This window comes from Botryllus schlosseri, chromosome 10 (assembly GCF_051294905.1).
Source record: "Botryllus schlosseri isolate E-star chromosome 10, Bs_hap1, whole genome shotgun sequence".
NCBI lineage: Eukaryota > Metazoa > Chordata > Ascidiacea > Stolidobranchia > Styelidae > Botryllus > Botryllus schlosseri.
In genome coordinates, this window is record NC_137245.1 from 8,798,469 (window position 1) to 8,818,418 (window position 19,950).

Sequence of the window (19,950 nt, forward strand, 5' to 3'; positions counted from 1 at the left end):
ATTTGCCTTCGTGCACCGTGTGATATCATGTTGTGACAACATGTTCGTTTCAGAAGCAGTGCAGAGTCCGCCGAGGCGCATGTCCTTGCGGTGCCGTAAAAATAGCCGGACCGTGCCCGACAAAGTGGAACTGCCGCCGCCCCCTCCGTTTATCGTGGACAGGGCCAAGTTTTTGGCTTTACTCGAAAAAGTGGTGTCGGTAAGCGATTTCTTTCCCGTAGTTTTGGTGGTTAATCGAAGGTGGTTGCACCCGGAATTGCCAGATGCGTCTATTCAACCTATTTAGACTTCTGTAATGTGACTAAAAATCTTCAAATATATATTCTGTTACCACGATACACGGTTACTATAGATTACTAACCTTCGGACAGATGCGCAACACCCTGTGGTTACGCTTGGGTAAGGAGTGTCTTTTACTACTGGGCAATCTGAAAGCAGCGTAATTGGGCGAGCGATTGTTTGGAACAATGCCGATTTTCAAACTTTGAGTGCTGTTTAGAGGTGGCTCCATTTCGTATCAAGGTTTTAATTTGCACTACCGAAATCAGTGCGATACCTGCTTTCGATTGAGACCAGTTTTGTTAAATTTCATCGCTCGGGTCGGCAGCTGTAGCCTTACCAATTATGTGGCTTCTAGATTGCGCTGCAATAAGAGAGACTGCTTGCCCAAGCGTAACGGCAGGATCGGTGTATCCATCCGTGGGCTAGCAATCTATAATTTCACTCATGAAAGTAGTGCAAGCCCTTCTCAAAATTACTTTCTAGGCGTGCTTTACAAAATCTTGAATGAAAAAAGTTAATCATTTTGTCAGTAAACCGGAAATAGTCTGTAGACAGAACTTCGTCACTGCCCACTAGGGGTGTTAAAAAAACTTTTTTACTAATTTCGTCGGCTTAGTTGTCAAATCGTCAGGTGACCTAAAAAAACGTTGAAAACAAAATTTCACTCAATTCCAACCAGTAGATGTCGAGGTCAGTCAAATTGAAATTTCGGTCATTTTTTAAATAGTAGTATTTACGGTGGTCAATTTCGTCGCACCGACATGACCAAAATATATCTATCCGTATTTTACGTGCTTATTTTCAGTTCATTTCCTTTTCGTGGTCGTTAATTTCAGTGTGTAAAGTACTCTGTTTGAAAATTATCTCACCATCGTTTTAACGTGTCTATTTCAATGAAGTGGACTAATTTCCGGCTAATCCGCGTCATATCTTGTTTTCGTTTAATGGCGATGTCTTCATCCAAACTCCGCCACAGGCCCTTGTCACGATCAAAATAAGTGGAAAAGTTATCCCTGCCTCGTCAGGCATACCTTGAAACACGATTTTTGGTCATGTCCGCGTGACGAAATTGGTCACCGTAAATACTATTATTTAAAAAATGACCGAAATCTCAACTAAACCGACCTCGACATCTACTGGTTGGAATTGAGTCAAATTTTATGTGTAACGATTTGGGTTGAATAAAAACTAGAATTGACATCTAACCCAAACGTTGCCTTCCCAGCAATTAGATTCTCGGGTTGGCTAAAAAAGATGTAAAATTCTAACGTATTTTGCGGCCATGAATTAAACTGTGGTCTTTGCCATCAGTCCGTGCGAACTGGCGCGACAGCGAGAGAGCAAGAATTTTAGTTTCAACTTTGCGCTTCCTCTTCAGTGCACGCAGTCTTTCAGTCTGATAGACTTGGAGAAATTCCACGCCATTCTCTCAAGGTGTATCGACAAGCATAAGATGCGTTACAACAGAAGCGCATTGGCCGTGGTGAGTTTGGCGATTTGCTGTCGACCAAGAAACATGTGTGAATTCCTCTAAAATTCCGATTCAGAAACAGCCTGCGAACTTTCTCATTCGACTGTTTAGAGCCCGACTGATGTCAGAACTTCGATGTGATATCTATATTGCTGATATCATGCATATTCGCCAATAAAACCAAAATTGTCTGGTGATATCAAGATGTGACTAATTTCAAGTAGAACTTCTAATTAATGACAGTAATTTTATCTAAATATATTGCGTATAAACTTCATTTATTCACAATCAAATTTCGCTCTTCATACATTGGTTTCTTGTCCGTGAAATCATTTGTCAAGAATCAGAGGGTTTTATTCGGACTGTGTATTTTTACTTGATGTGTGCTCTTTTCGATGAAGCTTTGCTCACATTACCGAAATCACCACGTTTCGCCACAGGAACTCGAATTGGAAATCGCGAGATGCGTCGGAATGTTTTCCACATCCAATCACAATTCTTCTGCCGACTCGGACCATTTGGAAGAATGAGCAGCTATACCTGCGTTCACACTCGCGGCATGTTGCTATCGAAGTATTACTGCCCGATAACAGCGGTATCTTTGTTTTGGAGACGCACTGTCGTTGCAAATATAACCTGTTGGATTTGATGCCTTTAACTGAGCTACAATCATAGGAAATGTTAATGCACGCCAATTTTTGTGTGTTTATCAATTTAAATTGAGAGTAGATTGTTTGGTAGAATGGTGTGAATGTAGTCAAGTTAGACCAAATGACAAAATTGGATGAATTGCATTTTCACGCGTCATCTTGGCGTAGTGATGTTTTTTTATAGGAACGGAATTTTGCCAAAGCTCAGTTTTCACTGTGTCGTGTCTCATGGTTTGAAATGCATGCCATACGTTTCGTTCTAGATAATCTTAATTTTTGAGGTTAGCAACTCTACCCTGTCCTTATCTTGTCTGGAATGCTTAGTTGAGATGTTTGATATGTTATCTCCAATATCGGGATTTGAATTTTCGTTGAGCTTAGGAGTTCAGAGATATCTCATATATACGCTTTGTCGATCTTCTAGCGTGTATTCTGCCGCTCTGCTAATGAGTTTTCCTTTTTGTTATGCTTATTTTTCTATTTCACCGTGGGGCTGCATTACATGGATGTTCTTTCATGTCTGCTCGCTTGGCTTGGTGATTTCAGGTTAGGGTTAGTTTAGAGCAGAGGTTTGTTCTCTAGGAAAGGGCCCGCATCTCCGTTCATCTTAATAACTTAATCCTTTATAAAACTCACACAAGATTGCGATGAAAAGAGAAAGACGCCAGAGGTTGCATACATTTTCATGCCTGGACGGTGGTATCAGGATGTAGCAGCAGTAAGTTATGTCAAATCTGCTTGAAGTGAAATGCTGAAGCGTTCCATACACGACGAAGACATTTACGAATAACGGAAGTAATTATAAAAAAAAAGACTGAATTCGGTATGAAAATTGTCTACAAAGCGAATTCAATTCAGCAGCAACAACCGTAAGCTAGACAGCTGCTTAAACTACACAGGACTCGTCATCGCCGATTAGGCCAGTGATGGACTGGCACTCTCACAGAATTAAAAACTCGGCATTATTAAGGATCCTGAAATATGAACATTCAGTTTGGATGAACCCATCTCACGAAACATCGTAAACTGGGCGATGTAAGAGAATTCTATACCTCCTGCACATGATTTGCAATGAATAGTGTTCAGTAACATAAATGTTATTTTGTAACCATACACCAGTAGATCTTGTATCACGACAGAAGCAACTACCGTTGTCTGTGGATTACGCTTCTCTGTATTGCCGCTGGCCTTGGCTCGCTACATCACAGTGACATTTGCAGCAGTGTTTGCGATATGTCGGTAACCGATGCTTCCGAGTAGGAAGTCCATGTGCCAAGTCATGTAACTCCGGTTTTACATTCAGTTGTAAGAAGTCGGTGATTATTTCAGAAGACAGATCACTGAAATTTAGGACAGAAACCATTCGTTTGATCTCACTTCTCAGCAATACATTCAATACACTTTAGTATTGTAAAGAATTCTACCTCTGATAGACAATGCATCGCTCGCTTATTTTTTGATAATTCTACAGTGGCGGCTCGTGACAATATCGGGTGGTGGGGCAAGGGCCGCAAGCGAGTTGTTATCAATATGACGTCACAGTAGCGTTTTTCAACGTTCATGATGGCCACATGAATTTCCCGTAAACAATGATTTTTAACGTAGGTGCCGCGAGAGGTTTGCCGGTGGCGTGACTTGAAGTGCGGTAACAAATGTTTTATTCATTGTTTTTTATTCAAATGATTATTTTACAAAATGTACGCGAACTAAGAATCGTTTCCATGCCACTAATCAATCATCAGGTTTTCCTTAGTAGCATGCGTTATGATTTCGTGGTAGAGATTACGCAAGCGCCGAGTAAGACTATACCAAAAATACACATACCAACTACCTACAAAGAGCATTCGCATGACACCTTGTGGTGTTTTAATCGTTCCATGCTCAGCAATTCTGTAAAGTGCTGCAGCGCATCCGACCCGATTTGTATATGGATTCTCGTCCCGAAAGCGAGTCAAATCGATTTGCCCTCGTCCGAAAGTGTTTGGTACACGATCCTGATGCGTTACGACCAGGGGATAGGCAATCAAAGCGGTGGCACCCATAAACGTAAAACATTATAAAAAGCCAGCTGTTATCCATGGAAGATTAATTACGAGTCTGCCTGCCATCATTCAAGCAGGAATCAAAGCATTGTGTTAAATTGAAATGCGAGCACATATCGCATTAAACAATTTCATGAATAAATTATTTCATCTTGATGAATTTTTCACTTTTTGTCAATAGCCATAACAAAATATATCGGTAAATTAACTGTCAGTGGGCCTCGAGTAATAAGGATGAAAACCACTCACTTTTCCTTAGCCATCGACATGGTTGAGTTACCTGAGCTCACTTTATTGAAATTATTCGGAAAGAACATGATGTGTACAGTCGTCCGCCCACCAGCATTAATTTATGTCTTGTATAAGTATTGTGCGCGACGTGATTTCTTATTAGCAAAATGTTCAATAACGAGTTTATTGAAATCTGGAATTCCCAGAACCACGTCGTTGTGAATCGAGAGAACAGCCAAAGCATTAAGCCTATCTTGGCCCATCCTGTTTCTGAGAAAGGTCTTGATACGTTTCAATGTGCTGAAACTGCGCTCGGATTCCGCGGATGAAATCGGGGTGGTCAAAATGATATTCAGAAAGCTAGTTACTGTAGCAAAGTTGATCGAAAGCGAATTTTCAACTAGGAATTTTGAAAGTTCACTAGTGGTTTTAATTTCCGAAAAGGATGTGTTAGAATACAAACAAGTCAACTCGCTCTCCAACCGAGCAATGTCGATCATCGGGTAATAACGAGGCACGCTGCGCAGTAGTCCAGAAGGAAAATGAATTTTGTAGGCAGGGAAATTTCTCGGATTTAACAGGGCGAAAGTAACCAACTGGTCACTATTCAGACGATGTTGGATTTGGGACATCAGTATATCGCAACATTCGTAAGCCGCAACAAGCAGGTTTTGCACACTTATCCCACGACGTAAAAGCGCTGTGTCACCAGCGAAGTGTACATTCGCCCGGATATGCGAAATTGCCTCACAAAAATGTGCAATACACAATTGCGCAGTAGTACCATCGGCCATACGCGACTGAAAAGTGCTGTACAGTGTATCGACGTGCATGAAGATGTCACAAAAAAGCTTCAAAAAGAACAAAAATTCTTCGTCTTCCAGGAGTCGTTTAAGCCCCGCCGCTTCACGTATGGAAGTATCATCCCAGACAGGAGAGCTCTCAATCACTGAGAAGCATTCCAGAAGCTCCACCCTACTCTCTGACACTCGTTGCACAACTCTGGATTGGAAGTTCCACCGTGTTGATACGCATCTAGGTAACCGGTGCTTGCATATGTCGCGCAATAGATCAGATCGCTTTGGCGAAACAGAGAAAAAGGAGGAGAACCCTGAAAGATTTGCAAAGAATATCTTGACAGAAGATATTCCTAAGCACATTTTTTTCACTACAAGATTGAGCTGATGCGCGTAGCAATGCAAAAAATGCGCATGCGGGTAAACTTCTTTCATTAAAACTTGTACGCTATGTCGCGATCCGCTCATGACTGCTGCGCCGTCGTAGGTTTGCGCAATAAGTTTCGACTCAACTGAATAGGGCTGTAATGTTTTTTTTAATACGTAAGAAATTCCGACAGCAGTGCGATCGCCAACAGCCACAAAGCTGTGGAATCGTTCGACTGGCATACCAAATTTCGTGAACCGAAAAATCACGACTAGTTGTGACAAACACGTAATGTCAGTTGTTTCGTCAGACTGAATAGATAGAAATTCAGCGTCAACAATCTCGGTAAACAAATGCTGTAGATAGATGTGATATATCGAATCAAGCACATCATTTTGAACAGTCTTTGAGGTACCGTTAGCTACTGTCGCGGTGTCGAGATGTTCGCGCAAAATGCTATCAATGGAAGCCGTGTATTTAATTAGATCCAAAAATACCCCCCTATTGAGAGAGCATTCCTTCTCATCGTGGCCTCGAAGGGGCAATTCATGAACTCCAATAAATTTAATGGCATCAATCACCCGAGAGAGAACATGCCTATTCTTATCTACAAGCTCATTGTGCTTGCAGACTGATATGCGATAACTTTCATTGAGCTGCGACATTACATTTACTCTGCCAAACAATTTATATTTAACTGCACTAGCCATGTGCACTTGGGATTTTTGGTGCGTTTTCAGACGCTCTGACAAATGCTTCAGATCGCGATAACCAATTTTGTTCCAACAAGAGCCACTGCTTCCGGTACCGGCACTGTCGAATAAAAGACAGTAAAAGCAAAACAAGGCGTTTTTATCCTCGCCATAAGTAAGCCATTCATTTTTATCGAAATGCGCTGAAGAAAAGGCACGAGTGCGCTTTCCTCCGGCGTACGATTGGATCAATGGGCAATTTCTAGGCTGATACGGACCTAGTCGCTTTACCTCTAATTTTTGCTCTAAAGGCAGCTGGCTAAACGGCGTACGGAGCAAAGATTCAACACGATTCATGTTCGCACTTGACCTGACTACTTATCTGCAGAAATGGAAATGACTATAAATCGAGAGATTGCGTATGCCTAACTGGAAAGGTCAACGAGTTCGGACACATACGCAATTGTTATCTCATAGATTGGACAAGGAAATGTCATATTGAATCCAAAACATCATTCTGAAGAACTACGGATAGCAACCTCGGAAATTCGGTCCCGGTACAGCTTGGGAGATTCTGGCCTTGAGGCTGGAGACTGTCACACGACACATACGGCTTACGGTCTATAGCAGTGGTTCCCAACCTTTTTCGACTCATCGCCCCCTTTTCAAACTCCACACCGATCATCGCCCCCCAATATTGGGAACGGAAAAATAGGCATACAGACTGAAATCACCGGCGAGGTGACTAAGAAAAAAGGTCAACTTTTCGGCTCGACCACGAAATTACACTTTTCCAGCTAAATTTTGGAGATTCACTAACAAAAAAGGTGATTTCTCCGACTTGATTCCAAAAGGACCGTAACAGCACTTCGTCACCTCCCCCAAATACGTTGGTCTTGACCTCCATAGGGCGATAAAGCAAACCTCTGCACCCCTCAGATCCAACTCCCCCGATACCTCTTCACCGCTACTTCTCAGCACAAATTGTTGGACTCATTAGATCATTCATGATTGAATCGGTCAATATGATCGGGAATTGCTTATATATTGCTGTCAATGTTTTATCCTCTCTCTGCTCATGTATTCAGATTTACCGGTGAAGGGTGGGCGAGGTGTCTTGGAAAATGCAGGGCCCGTAAATAATATTTAAACATATTCGGGCAGACCCATGGGTATAATGACTTCGTTACGTTATGACATTTTGTGGCCTCTGTCTGCTATGTCAAAAGATATTCAAATCGCCCATACGTACTAAACTAACAGACGCACACGATGTCAAATTGGTATTTCTGCACTGGCAATTAATTTTTATTTGCGAGATGGCATTTTTTGTGGGTTTCTGATTGCCAGGACAGGAACATTTAGCGCCAGCTATTTAGGCGCCTATGGACAATTAAATATATATGTATTCGCACATATACCGAAGTCGGTCAGCATAAAGGCAGTCCTTTTGCGCCAAGGTTTTCTCGTTCTGGCACACTTCTGGGAGTCGCATGTTACATGACCTGAAACTTCATATGTCATGGTGTAATAATGGCTGACGTCGAGATGCCCGTTTCCACAACTCCGCAGCGCAATTTTTTTTTTTAAAGTTGCCTAAATTTCAAAAATAATATCTATAATTACTGTTTATTCACGAAAAAATTGTGGGCCTCCTTCGAGCTAGGGCCCTCCATTCCAATTGGGGGTTTGGGTGTGGCAGTTACGGTCATGGACGCCAATATAGCAATTTCAACGCTCCATCGCCCCCCTTTCGCCCCCTTCGTCCGTTTTCGCCCCCCTATCGCCCCCTTGGCTATTTTCGCCCCCCTGGACCGACAAATCGCCCCCTGGGGGCGATATCGCCCACGTTGGGAACCACTGGTCTATAGTGTCTATATGTCTGCTGCAAAATCGCCTTCGGAAAATATATTACCGAATAAAGACGTGGATGGAAGCCGAAAACTTGGTACACTGTTACATGAAATCATCGAGAAGTATAGCCACATGACCGTTTTCGGTATGGTACACTGTCAAAATTAATACGAACAGATCAACGCCGAATTTTGCGTAATATTTACTGAGGAATCGGCTGATCAAGCGATCAGCTGTTAGCCGCCATCGAAAACGAAACAGCTATCGCGCTTGACAGGGGTTGTAATTGTGAGCAAATGGCCCGAAGGCCACCATTCCACGGTGAAATTGACATTGGAGAATATAAAATAAAACTAAATATGTTAATGCAAACCGAGGATGTTAGTAAACTGTTTCATGATATCATCATCTCATCACCTATCTCAGTATGAAACACAGATACACCGGCTTTTGCGTGAAATCCGCAATGCGTTAGGTAGGCTAAGTGTCAGATCAGCGCACATCTCTACCATACTCGAACTTAATAACGAAATTGCTGCCCTAATCATTGAGTGTCAACCTTGAGACTTGGCACAGCGTTCGATACTAAAATCAAGACATACCATGTAAAAGTTCATGACGGATCTAGCTAAGGAGCATCGTTAAAATCAATGGAGACCAATACCGGCTTTGCGTGAAATATGTTTGCGATACATGACCGATCAGCACACACTCGACTTTGGAAACGGAATTACTACCCTAAACTTTGAGTAGAAACCCTGAAACTTAGGACAGTGTTAAATACCACCATCACGACATGACATACCAAGTTTCAAGAATTATCATGGTGTGAAACACCATCAAAATCGACCTGTACCAGCAACGGTCGACTCAACGCATATCACGGTATCCGAGTTTAGATATAGATACGATTGTTACATCACACCTTAGGGGCGAGCAAGCATATTTGCCCCGGTTGCTCGGCCATTTTACGAATAGGAGAGAGTAAAGCAACGTTTCTTAATTGTGCGCAGCTTTGAGAGAATAGATAGTGAAAGCTTGTTATGAACGCTACCGGGGCAAGCCCCGGCTAGGCATTCACAAAGCGAAAACACAGAAGAGAATTCGATTTTCGCGGAGACTTCGCTATGAAATGGGCATTTGCAAGCGAAAGCACAAGAAGAACGCGGGTTTCGCTGTGATCTCGATATATATTGAGCGCTGTGCGTCTATAAATGGTTAAATTGTTATTGAACAGAATTTTAGGTGGGGCAATGCCCCAGTTGCCCTATAGGACGAGCCGCCACTGTAATTCTATAAGCTAATTCCCATCGCGTATGCACCATTCAGGCTGTATTATTATCGAAATTACAATATGGCGTCATCTGCTGAGGAGCTGGCGGTGTTAGCGCACTCAAACCATCCAAGAAATCGCTGCTCAAGAGATTCGGTGTCCTAAACATAAAAGATATGCGGGAAGTAGGAATCGCCAAGTTTATGTATCAGAACCATTGTGGTCATACTGCCCCGAATATTTCAATGACTTCTATACCGATGTATCAAAAGTACAAGCAACTTCTTGTGAATGAATACTAGTTAGCCCTTCACATTTACCTGGCCACGACGTAACATCGATCTCGCTTTGCGTCACACGCCACCTCATTTTGTCGCTTCTTCTATTATATTATCTTGTTTTACTTTCATTCAGTGTGCATGCCTCCTAATTACATCGCCTAGTCCCAGGTGGGTGTCTGATCTCAAAGACTACTCGAAATCGTTTCGGCACCTTCCTATCTTTCATTGTATCGCAGTCTTCTGATGTTTTGAAATGATGAAATTTAATGAATAAACTTGATTAACACATTTCATTTTTGTAGACCAAGGTGGGAGTTGATCAATTTCAATGTCGCTTCGACTATTTCCTTTCTTTTCATTGTAATGCAACGCTTGAGAAATCTTGAATTGAAAAATGGCAACATAATGACACTTTAGTATCCATGATATTGTTCGTCAATGTTCAAGTATTTACAGTTTGAAAGCCTTATAATGTATCATATTTTCATCACGATCTATCGAGATACATAAATCGCTCACGCTCCTCAATTTTGATTCACTTAATATCTTGCCAAAATACCACCAATACCATATATGGCTGAATATCAATCTCGAATCAAGATTGACCACAATCCCTACACCAGCCTAGTCACTAACCCATGCCCAACGCGCCCTAACAAATCCTACCTACATCATGGTAATACCTTCAAATTTGTATTTTAAAGCACATTTACGTACACAATGCATAACGAAACATCAACTTCGTGGGCAAGACAATCCCTACGTAAAATGAAAAAAACTATTAGCAAGTGCTCGCCGACATTCCGCCATTACAGCGCAGTGTTTGAAGCTTCAGATACAACACCGAATCCACCGTCCTTTTCCACCAAGTGGTGTTAGCAGTTTACATCATAAGCAGAAGGCCGACAGCGGCTTATCTTCTGTCAAGCAGTAAAGAGCTCCAAACCAACGCGTCCGAAGTGCTTGTAGGACCTCCATCAATATCATCGCTCACGCGACCGGAAGTTTGCGTACTCTGTCTCTCTAGACTATTTCTCGTCACTGGTTGGGTGTCACGTAAACAGTGTTGATGGTCTGCTGTCCAGAGTCGTTTTGTAACGCCGAAGCGATATCAAACAACTGACCACTGGCTGATCCCTGATGACGTGCGTTCATCGACTCGTTAGTTGCTGTTTGCATCTGAAATTGCAGGGTGTCTTAATGCGATAACATTAAACGTAAAATCATAGGTAAGTATTGAAGTATCTTTATTTTTTCTGAGTACTACAGTAACTATCTGCACTTCTTACCTGAGTGATTTTACCTTTAGACTAAGCTTCGACTTTGCAAAATAGTAAAAATGCAACGTCAACATTTTTTTTGGCAACCTGCATTTCGTTGGTGTCATAGAGGTTGTACTGTCGGTGAACTTTTCATTTGAGATTTAACACCTTGTAGCCTACTTTACAGGCTTACTGTTGTAGGATGGCTCATTGTCTAGTCATTGTGAATCATAGACCATCGAATAAAACAAATAACTTGACATGGCGTGATAATCAACACACCTAAGAACGAGTAAAATTTTTAGTATGTGCAAAGTTTTCCAACCTCGCGCCGATATCTCACTGAATCTGAAACCTGACATCGTGGGGGACATTGGTTCTTATATCATAGTGGTCTTCAACGTTTGGCCGGATTGCGAGATGTTGGCAAAATTCAGAATTGGGTTGCGGTCTAAAAAGGTATGAAGTAAGACTGACACTCAAGCAGCATATACCTAACTTCAATGCTGCCACTCTGCCAGCAAACAACTAAGCTACTTCGTAACTAGAATACAACCAAAAAAAGTACTACAATTCAAAAATTATGTGCACTGTGCAGCAAGGCCCAATTTAAATAAGCGAGTGCGAAATTTTGTCCAAATTAAGTTGTTTAATGCCAAAATTTTCATTTTTTAGTGTAAAATGTTTCTTTCTTTTTAGGTCCAAAATAATAGCCCGACTTATCACAATCTGAATATTGAAAGGCGGTTTTGGACAAGTCTGCGTCACTTTTACGTGTGAAATTGTCATAATTACCGCGTGAAATAGCCCACGTATCGCGTACCTAAACCTATTGGAGGATACTACCTATGTCGTTAATCATACAATCATATTGCAGTAGCTATGGACAAGCATCTTATAATTTGAAATAGCCGCGATTAATTTACTGCTAAAAGCACGCGACCTCTCTACCAAATTTACTATTTGAAACTACCAAGTACACTCCAAACCTTCATTTTCCACCTGAAGCAGTGTTTATATGTCTCAGAATTGGCAACTTTTACTTGTAATTGAGTATTCGCTGGGTTATTTATAAGCGACTAGCACCGCAAACTACTTGACCATCCCGTGCCAAAAATGCTCTCGAAATCACAATTTTCAAACGTACCTGGTCCGGTTGATTACTGACTTTGACCAGCTGTAGCTGCCCTTGCGCACCGACTTGTAGCTGAAATACAAAGGTTTTCATTCTTGAAATTTAACCTTTTGCTAATACTAGAATGATGCGTCTACGTGGAATTTTGTGGACACTTCGACCTGCATTCAGTATGGGAATATTATCGACAATGAGGGTACATTTAGTTTTGTCCGTTCCTTCCCATTTGAAATACTAAAATTCATAGGAGTATACCTAGTTACGATTCGAGTCGAGTAATGAGACTGTGACGGTCTATGTTTTCAAGTAGCAAAGCTATACATTATTCACCATTCACACAAGAAACTGTATTATCAACGAAAAAGATGTAATTCCCACTGTGTGAGATTCGAAAACTCAGCAACTAATGAATCGACATTCAAAACATGTCGCACAGAGCCAGCGTGTTTATTGAAATTACATTTTGGCGAGTTACCGCCCAGCCCGCGGCATTGTTACAAAATAGCCAGAGCCAAGAAGTACACAATTACTTTCAATGAAGTGCAACCGGCATTTACTTTCCTTGCGGCCGGGAAAAAGGAGACATTGTCACTAGCCTCATGATAGGTGCTCAAAAGCTCGACAGCAAGCTTGGTACAGTCTTGGACAACTTGATAATTAGATCAGATTCTGGTAATATAATTTGTGGAACATTTCTTTGCGCTAATTCCAATCAATTTTGTGAAATGCTTCAATGCTCCAATTTCAATTAAAATCTAATTTCTGGTTTTACCCATAATGCTACAGGAGAACTGCATCGTGCGAAACTAGCCAAGCTTGCTACACAGAAAATTACCACTCTCGTGAGAAGTTTTCAAGAATTCAGCAATTCTAATTTGAATAATTCAAAAAATAATGTGTCGCTATAATTCTAATTTAATTTGGAAAAAACCGTGTAGCTCTAATTCTAATCGCATTTGGAAAAAGCTGTATAGCTATATTTCTAATTAAATTTGGAAAAAACTGTGTAGTTCTAATTATAAATCTAATTTAGAAATAACTGTAGCTAAAATTCTAATCTAATTTGAAAAAAGTGTGTTGCTACAATTCTAATCCATTGGAAAAATACTGTCGCGGCGATTCTAATTTTGATCTAATTTGGAAATAAAACTGTGTCGCTATAATTCTATTTTTAATCTAGAAAAAAAAAACTGTCGCTATAATTCCAATTTTAACTTAATTTGAAAAAAATATCGATATAATTATTTCTAAAAAAATTTGGAAAAAACTGTATGTAATCTTGATGCAAATCTAATTTGGAATATCAGAAATATTCTAGTTTTCAAACTCTGCCTTAGTGCTCAAGTTCAAATTGAATCACACTGAACTCAAGTTTTGCCCACCGCTAATCCCGGGTAACAACAGCTGAATTAAACAACAGCCGGGCGCATTACCGTGTGCACCTCTCCTTGCCCGGTGCTGATATTGTTCCCGATAAGCTGCTGAAGAATGGCCTGCAGGTTCTGTTGCTGGTTCTGCTGCTGCTGCTGGATTTGAACCTGTTCGGCGCCGGCAGTCTGGCTGATTTGAACTTGTTTGGCTTGCTGGTTTTCCGCGGCTTGCGACAGGGTGGACGGCGCCACAGCGTTCAAAACTACTCCCGACGTGTACTGCTGTTGATGTTGTTGTTGCTGCTGCAGTTGCAGTTGCTGAGGAGCCTGTGCCTGAAATCGGAATTATATCAGTATCGAAAAGGCAAAATCTCATAACCATACCACGATATCAGATGGGAATATGAAAATATCGAATCATCAAGCTAACCATATTTTTACAAATCATTAAGTCTATTGTCAGACCGATTATTATTACTTCGCCGATAAAACCGAGTCAATATTATACCCTTTGAAAGAAATATCGGTACCAGCAATTAGAGATAAAGAGAATATCCGCAATTCTCATGATATTACAACATGATTATAGGGAGATAGAGTCAGGGTTGTAACCAAGTCACAAAGCTCCAAGTCCAAATTCAATCATGATGTTATGACTCGTTCTTTTCACTTCAAAACCTGATGAAGGAGCGACGCTACAAAAGCTCGCGTAATAATTGTAATTATTACATTGCAAGTGAACGTTTAAATAAGGTGTGAAAGCAACCAAGATCTTATTTATAATATACCAATTTTCCTCACTTTTGGCGGTTTCTGGTCGCATTTCAAGTACCAGTACAGATAGACGAAATCCCAATAGTGTGGTCACTTTACTATTCTTTGAAATTACTATGAAATGTCGGTCTTGGCCGTCTGAGTCTCGAGTCGTATGACTTTAACCAAGCATACGCAATGACTCGAGTCCAGGTCGAGTCGAAACACAGATCGATTGGATTCGAGTCATTTCCGTATTTTGAGGAAATGACTCGAGTCATCAGAAAATCGTGACTTCTACAGACGTGTTTTTACATATCCAAGCTTATCCAGCAAACCAAATGTTAGAAGCTCACAGTACTGCATCTAACCTGTTGCGTAGGCTGTTGTAAGACTTGCAAAATTTGTGTCCCATCGATATTGATTGGCGTTAACGTCAGCGGTTGTCCGGACTGATTTTGCTGCGCGATAAGCAACTGCCCGGTCCTGATACCGGGCACTTGCGTGGTGGCTTGAGTCAAATTTGCCGCGGCTGCGTTGTTAGTCGCACCGGAGTTGGCCACATACACAATCTGCTGCTGATCGCCGGTGCCTCCCCCGCTCTGAGAAAATACGGATTTCAGACTTCAGCGATGGATTTCAGACTAGGTACAGCGTTAAACTCACAAACGGCCTTTTGGTCGTGCCCGATTTCAGTTCTTCCCTCGGAACAATGTCGATTAGAAAATCAAACTGATCAAATTTGCTGATTGCTGCCGAAATGTCGTTCCTCTGAAATTAGAGCATGTTCTGGAATCAATGTCAAATAAAAAGTTAGTAGACTAAATGTGCTTTAGCAGTTCGAGATATTATCTAGTGTGGATTCAACGTTGGGCCTGAGCAAACTTTCGACTTGAGTGCCGTAAAGGTATCAAGTTAATTGGGACAAATACAAATACAAATCAACACAGTACCAGCTGTTTCAATGTACGGGCTAGACTAGGCTGACTAGCCATCATCAGTTTCTGAGTTGGTTTTCAAGGCAAATAAGATATATTAGTAGAGTTCGAACTTCATTTTACACGAAACCTGCAGGCTTAAGAAGTATGAGCCTGTTCAAAACCGACCGACGGCATCAAATATTCATGTAAAATATGTTCAACATGAAAACATATAGCAATGCAGTGAATACGGGAATTTTAACACTAAAATTATAGTCCAACGTTGCATACACTAATAGATAGAAAACCTAAAACACTTGAATAACTGATTAGTGGTACAGAATTTAAATACAGCTTTCAAAAGTAGTCTATGTTTATTTACTGGAAAAAATAAATATTGAATTTAAAACCAAATTGGGGATCATGACACTGGTACATACATTATATACCAAATTTTATTTGTTTCTCTAAATGCATATAACATATGGTCCATTTGAAGCGTCACAATTTCATTCACTACGAGGCTATGATTCTCGACCTGCCTGTGACATTGCCTGAGTGTAGCAGCAGCAAACCTTCCGATAAAGCTATTACTACCTGCGTAGGCTACCTTTGTTGAATTCAATTCGCATCAATACACGACAATAAACAAGAAAATCTGACGCACCTGTAAAGTTCTTCGCTTACTCTCTTCCGTGTGGATCCACGATCTCAAGCTAAGCTCTGAAAATACACAAACAGAATCAATCACCAGTGCATTACCGACATTGAATATGCTGGCTACGGTTGTCAAGAAGAATAACAGGTAAAATATATAGAGTTCCACAGGGCATCGTTGCCAGTGTGGAATGATAAAACTCGTTAGCAAGCGTAACTGGAATTTCTAATCGCTGATCCAAGCAGAAATTACAAAACTGGTCAGTTATTTCAAATATGAGACAGCAGAAGTCTAAATATTCTACAGGTTCAGGTAGAAGTGACATTCGCCATGAGTGTTTAAATTTACTAGGAACTAGAAATGATGGAAGGTTTCGAGAAATGTAGAGTTTAACAAATTAATGCAGCAACTTATGACGATGCATCGAAGAATTGACCAGCAATTTCAAACGTCGATAACAAGATTAGCTAGCAATACCAAACAAATATTTACAATTTTGATAAAAACCATGTTCAAATTGGGTAATTGCTAATCATCACAGCAACTCAATACCTACAGGACAAGGCCCAGTACTCTAGCAGTGTAGAGAATAGAAGAATTTGTTCGCTCATCAATTGAATCTAAGTAATTCAGTGGCGCAAGTTGTTTCAAATTAAACAAATTAAGCTACTTGCCTGCTATGAACAATTGGGCTGCTTTAGAGAATAAAAGGGGCGCTTCAGCCGATATCATTTTTACGTCCTCGTCCATTTTCATGATCTTTTTTATTCGGGCCAGAGGCAAATCCTGTGTTTTGAAATCGTTCTGAAAGCAATGATAGATGTTGAGAAATTTTGCTTAGAAATATTCCTTACCGGTACAAGTATAAAACCGTTGGTGTATTTTGGTTATCACTCTTACGTCAGTAAGCCTCAACTCTTGAAGACCCTGCTAAATAGGCACGGTTGTATCACAAGGTCAGGTTGTTGCTAGGAAAGCCAGGTCAGACAAGAAAATAAAAATACATTCATTTTTCCTGATTTTACACAACAAAATGTCTGCCACTTCTTCCCATGTGTATCGTCATTAGATTACAAATTAGCTCCAGTTTTAACAGTTATATTATGACGTCGAGGTATGGCTTGAATCACTTACGATCTAATCAAACTCTCCATAGTGTATTGGAAGTGTACTATCATATTGAAATTTGCAGAAAGCTTATAGGAAATAATGGCGTAGGGGACAGTGTTTGCTAATATATATTAGTGTACAATGTACATACATTGGTCAAACTCTGAACCTCCTCCAATTGCCGGTTCCAAAACGCCGACAGTCGTTCTGGCGTGTCAAGATCGTCTACATTTCCAGTTTGCTTAATATGGGATCCTCCGTTAACAACTTGGAACGTTGGGTCAATAACAGTTCCCACTGAAGATTTCAAGAAGTCTGCAATTAAGGTAAGGATATGCTGGTACTGCGATTAGAGCGGAGATAATACCAGCCCAGGGAGGTATAGGAGGTCCCGCAGGCGGTATTTTGCATACGTACCTTCTGTGACCACATTTGCGCCTGTAATCAATTGGTCACCAGAATCTTCAACTAACATACTGTGATGGAGATCGGAATCGGCGTTCTGACCAGCAGCCATCGTTTCATTCGCTAGTAAATTACTCTTCGACAGTGTGACATACCACCAGACCAGTCCACCAGAGATGAGCGGATTTGAAATTTCAATGTCCTAATCCAATCCAAATCCGAACCTTCAAATCCGAATCCAAATCCTAATCCATAACTTTTTCATATTCAAGTCCATGTCCAATCCTAATCCGATTCCAACTGGAAATTCAGAAAACATACTAATTTATGCAACAGAGGGATTCGAAAATTTTCTTTCACAACCAACGATTCACTTGATTCAAGATAACTTAGTAACCATAAGTACATTAATAACTGATCTGAATAAAGTTTGTCGCCATTCGCCACACGACATTTCAATCTCCCAGAAAAAAGGTAAATCCAATCCAAATCCTAATCCGTTCTGAAAAAAATGTCTAATCCAAATCCAATCCAAATCCGACAAAATTTCACAAATCCTGTTTTTTCAAAACCTAATCCTAATCCATGCTCATCTCTGCAGTCCACCGGTTCACAATATTTTCAATTTCCAATTTTCATAACACTTCATAGTTTGAAGACGTGGTCAGGTGAAGCACTATGCAAATATGGGGAGCATTAAAATGCAAAATATATGATGACTTGTTTCTGCCATCTATTTTATTTCTTCGATGGTTTTAATATTTTCATTCGGTCATGTTCAACTTTACTGCAATGTTAAAATGTCGTCCTTGACAATTTTGAATCAGCGCATGCCTTTTTCATTTGGTGCGATGACTGTTGTATTTTCGATGGATGGTGTGAACTGTGAATTCCTAAATTTAAAAGGCTGTAATATGGTTCGTGTGATCACGAGCATTTCTAACATTTTCGTCTTCCTCTAACTGCTTATCCCAAGTATGTATAATAGGCCTATGATACTGAACCGGTAGCCTATATTCCTAGCCACTACATCCTAGACACTGGTTTATGGGCTAGCTCCTCCTCGCCGACCTCACTGTAACTGCAGTGCATCTAAAAGCCCAGACGTAATAGCAGCCCATTTAGAAGTCGGCAGCGATGAAGACCACTATCGGAACGAATGGGAGCGAGAGCGCCTGAAGAATGACTTCGAGAGAGATTGAAATACGTCCACCATAATACAAAAAAGCAAAGGCTCGTGAAATTCGCGTCGTGGAGCACAAGGCCTAAAATGCGATAAAGCACCACTGCCACACATACCCCCAGATTTATTCAGACAGTGTGATAGCCTATACGTAGGCCCACACATTCAGCTATACAATTTACAGTTCCACACAAACGAACTTATTCAATAAATGAACCCATGGTTAATGATATTATAATGCCAGTGAAGGCCGTTTTGCCACAGTTACGTGCATGCGGAAGTGTGTCGTCAGTGATTTCGCTGCTGATGGTAGGCGACAATTAGGGCTGCATTTAAAACAAAAATTAATTTAAAACAAACATGCTTAAAACAAGGCCACTGTTTAAAACATGTTTTTTTTGTTTTTTAGTTTTTTCAAGCCATGATGTCACCGATATTCAATTGTGACGTCATAGTGAATTGAGATTGACAATTAAAAATATAGGGTAAATATAGCTCATTTGACGAAATATCTACCCTACGTTAGGGGTGGCCAACCTTTTCGGCTAAAGGGCAGAGGTGGTCAAAGTAGTCAAGAAAACTACTCAAGTAGAAGTAGAAGTAGCGACGAAACAATCTACTCAACCTTAAACTACTTGAAGTAGAAGTAGAATTGACTGACTCTAAATCTACTCAAGTAAGCAAGTAAGTAAGTAGTTGTTAAATCGATCGTAATTAGTTCGCATGGACTGCCAAAAGCTGCAAATGGAGCTATGCGGAAGGTGTAGAGAGCTTGATTCATATTGATGCATCCCAGGAGGTGTCAATTTTGGACAGAATAAGCAGTCGTCCATTAATGGGGTGTAAATAATTGTATTGATATGGAAATGCGATACTAATCCTTTGTTTGCTCAATCATTCAATCATCCCCCATATTATAAGAAGTCGAAGAGCAATACGGAGAAGTTGTGTCGGATGCGACTTCAACACTTGAAGCGACTAGTATACTTTATTTTAAATATGGCAGATCGTAAAACTGCCATATAGTGTATAGCTTCATATTCGGAAAATATAAGGCATTACCACACTTGCTTGTATACTTCAGCATGTATGTTCTCCAGACAAAAGAACTGAAACTTTAATTAGAACTCAACGTATAATACTCGTAATTGCAAGAAAAATACAAATACTACTTCTAAAAATCGGAAGATAAAGTACATATCTTTTGTCCAGAA

At 40.6% G+C, this 19,950-nt stretch overlaps 2 protein-coding genes across 3 annotated transcripts in view; one reads left to right on the plus strand and one right to left on the minus strand.

The window, feature by feature from the left end:
• Positions 1–2,922, plus strand: part of LOC145448573 (ATPase family AAA domain-containing protein 2-like) — a 31,784-nt gene extending 28,862 nt beyond the window's left edge. The window contains exons 25-27 of the mRNA XM_080326984.1: positions 54–199; positions 1,661–1,765; positions 2,194–2,922. Coding sequence (XP_080183110.1) covers positions 54–199; positions 1,661–1,765; positions 2,194–2,283 — 341 coding nt within the window. The 3' untranslated portion in view covers positions 2,284–2,922. The remainder of the gene's footprint in view (positions 1–53; positions 200–1,660; positions 1,766–2,193) is intronic.
• Positions 2,923–10,611: 7,689 nt separating this feature from the next.
• On the minus strand, positions 10,612–18,104 carry LOC145448641 (uncharacterized). Of its 2 annotated transcripts, none has more exons than XM_080327086.1 (9): positions 17,566–18,104; positions 17,300–17,463; positions 16,713–16,842; positions 16,048–16,103; positions 15,127–15,231; positions 14,832–15,062; positions 13,771–14,040; positions 12,350–12,409; positions 10,612–11,119 (listed from the first exon to the last, which is right to left on the minus strand). In XM_080327086.1, the coding sequence occupies exons 1-9, from the start codon at positions 17,663–17,665 to the stop codon at positions 10,979–10,981; spliced, it is 1,257 nt and encodes a 418-aa protein (XP_080183212.1). In that variant the 5' UTR covers positions 17,666–18,104; the 3' UTR covers positions 10,612–10,978. The 2 variants fall into 2 exon arrangements, with proteins under 2 accessions (XP_080183212.1, XP_080183213.1); XM_080327087.1 differs by having other exon boundaries at positions 17,300–17,445; positions 17,566–18,103.
• Between the last annotated feature and the right edge of the window lie 1,846 nt (positions 18,105–19,950).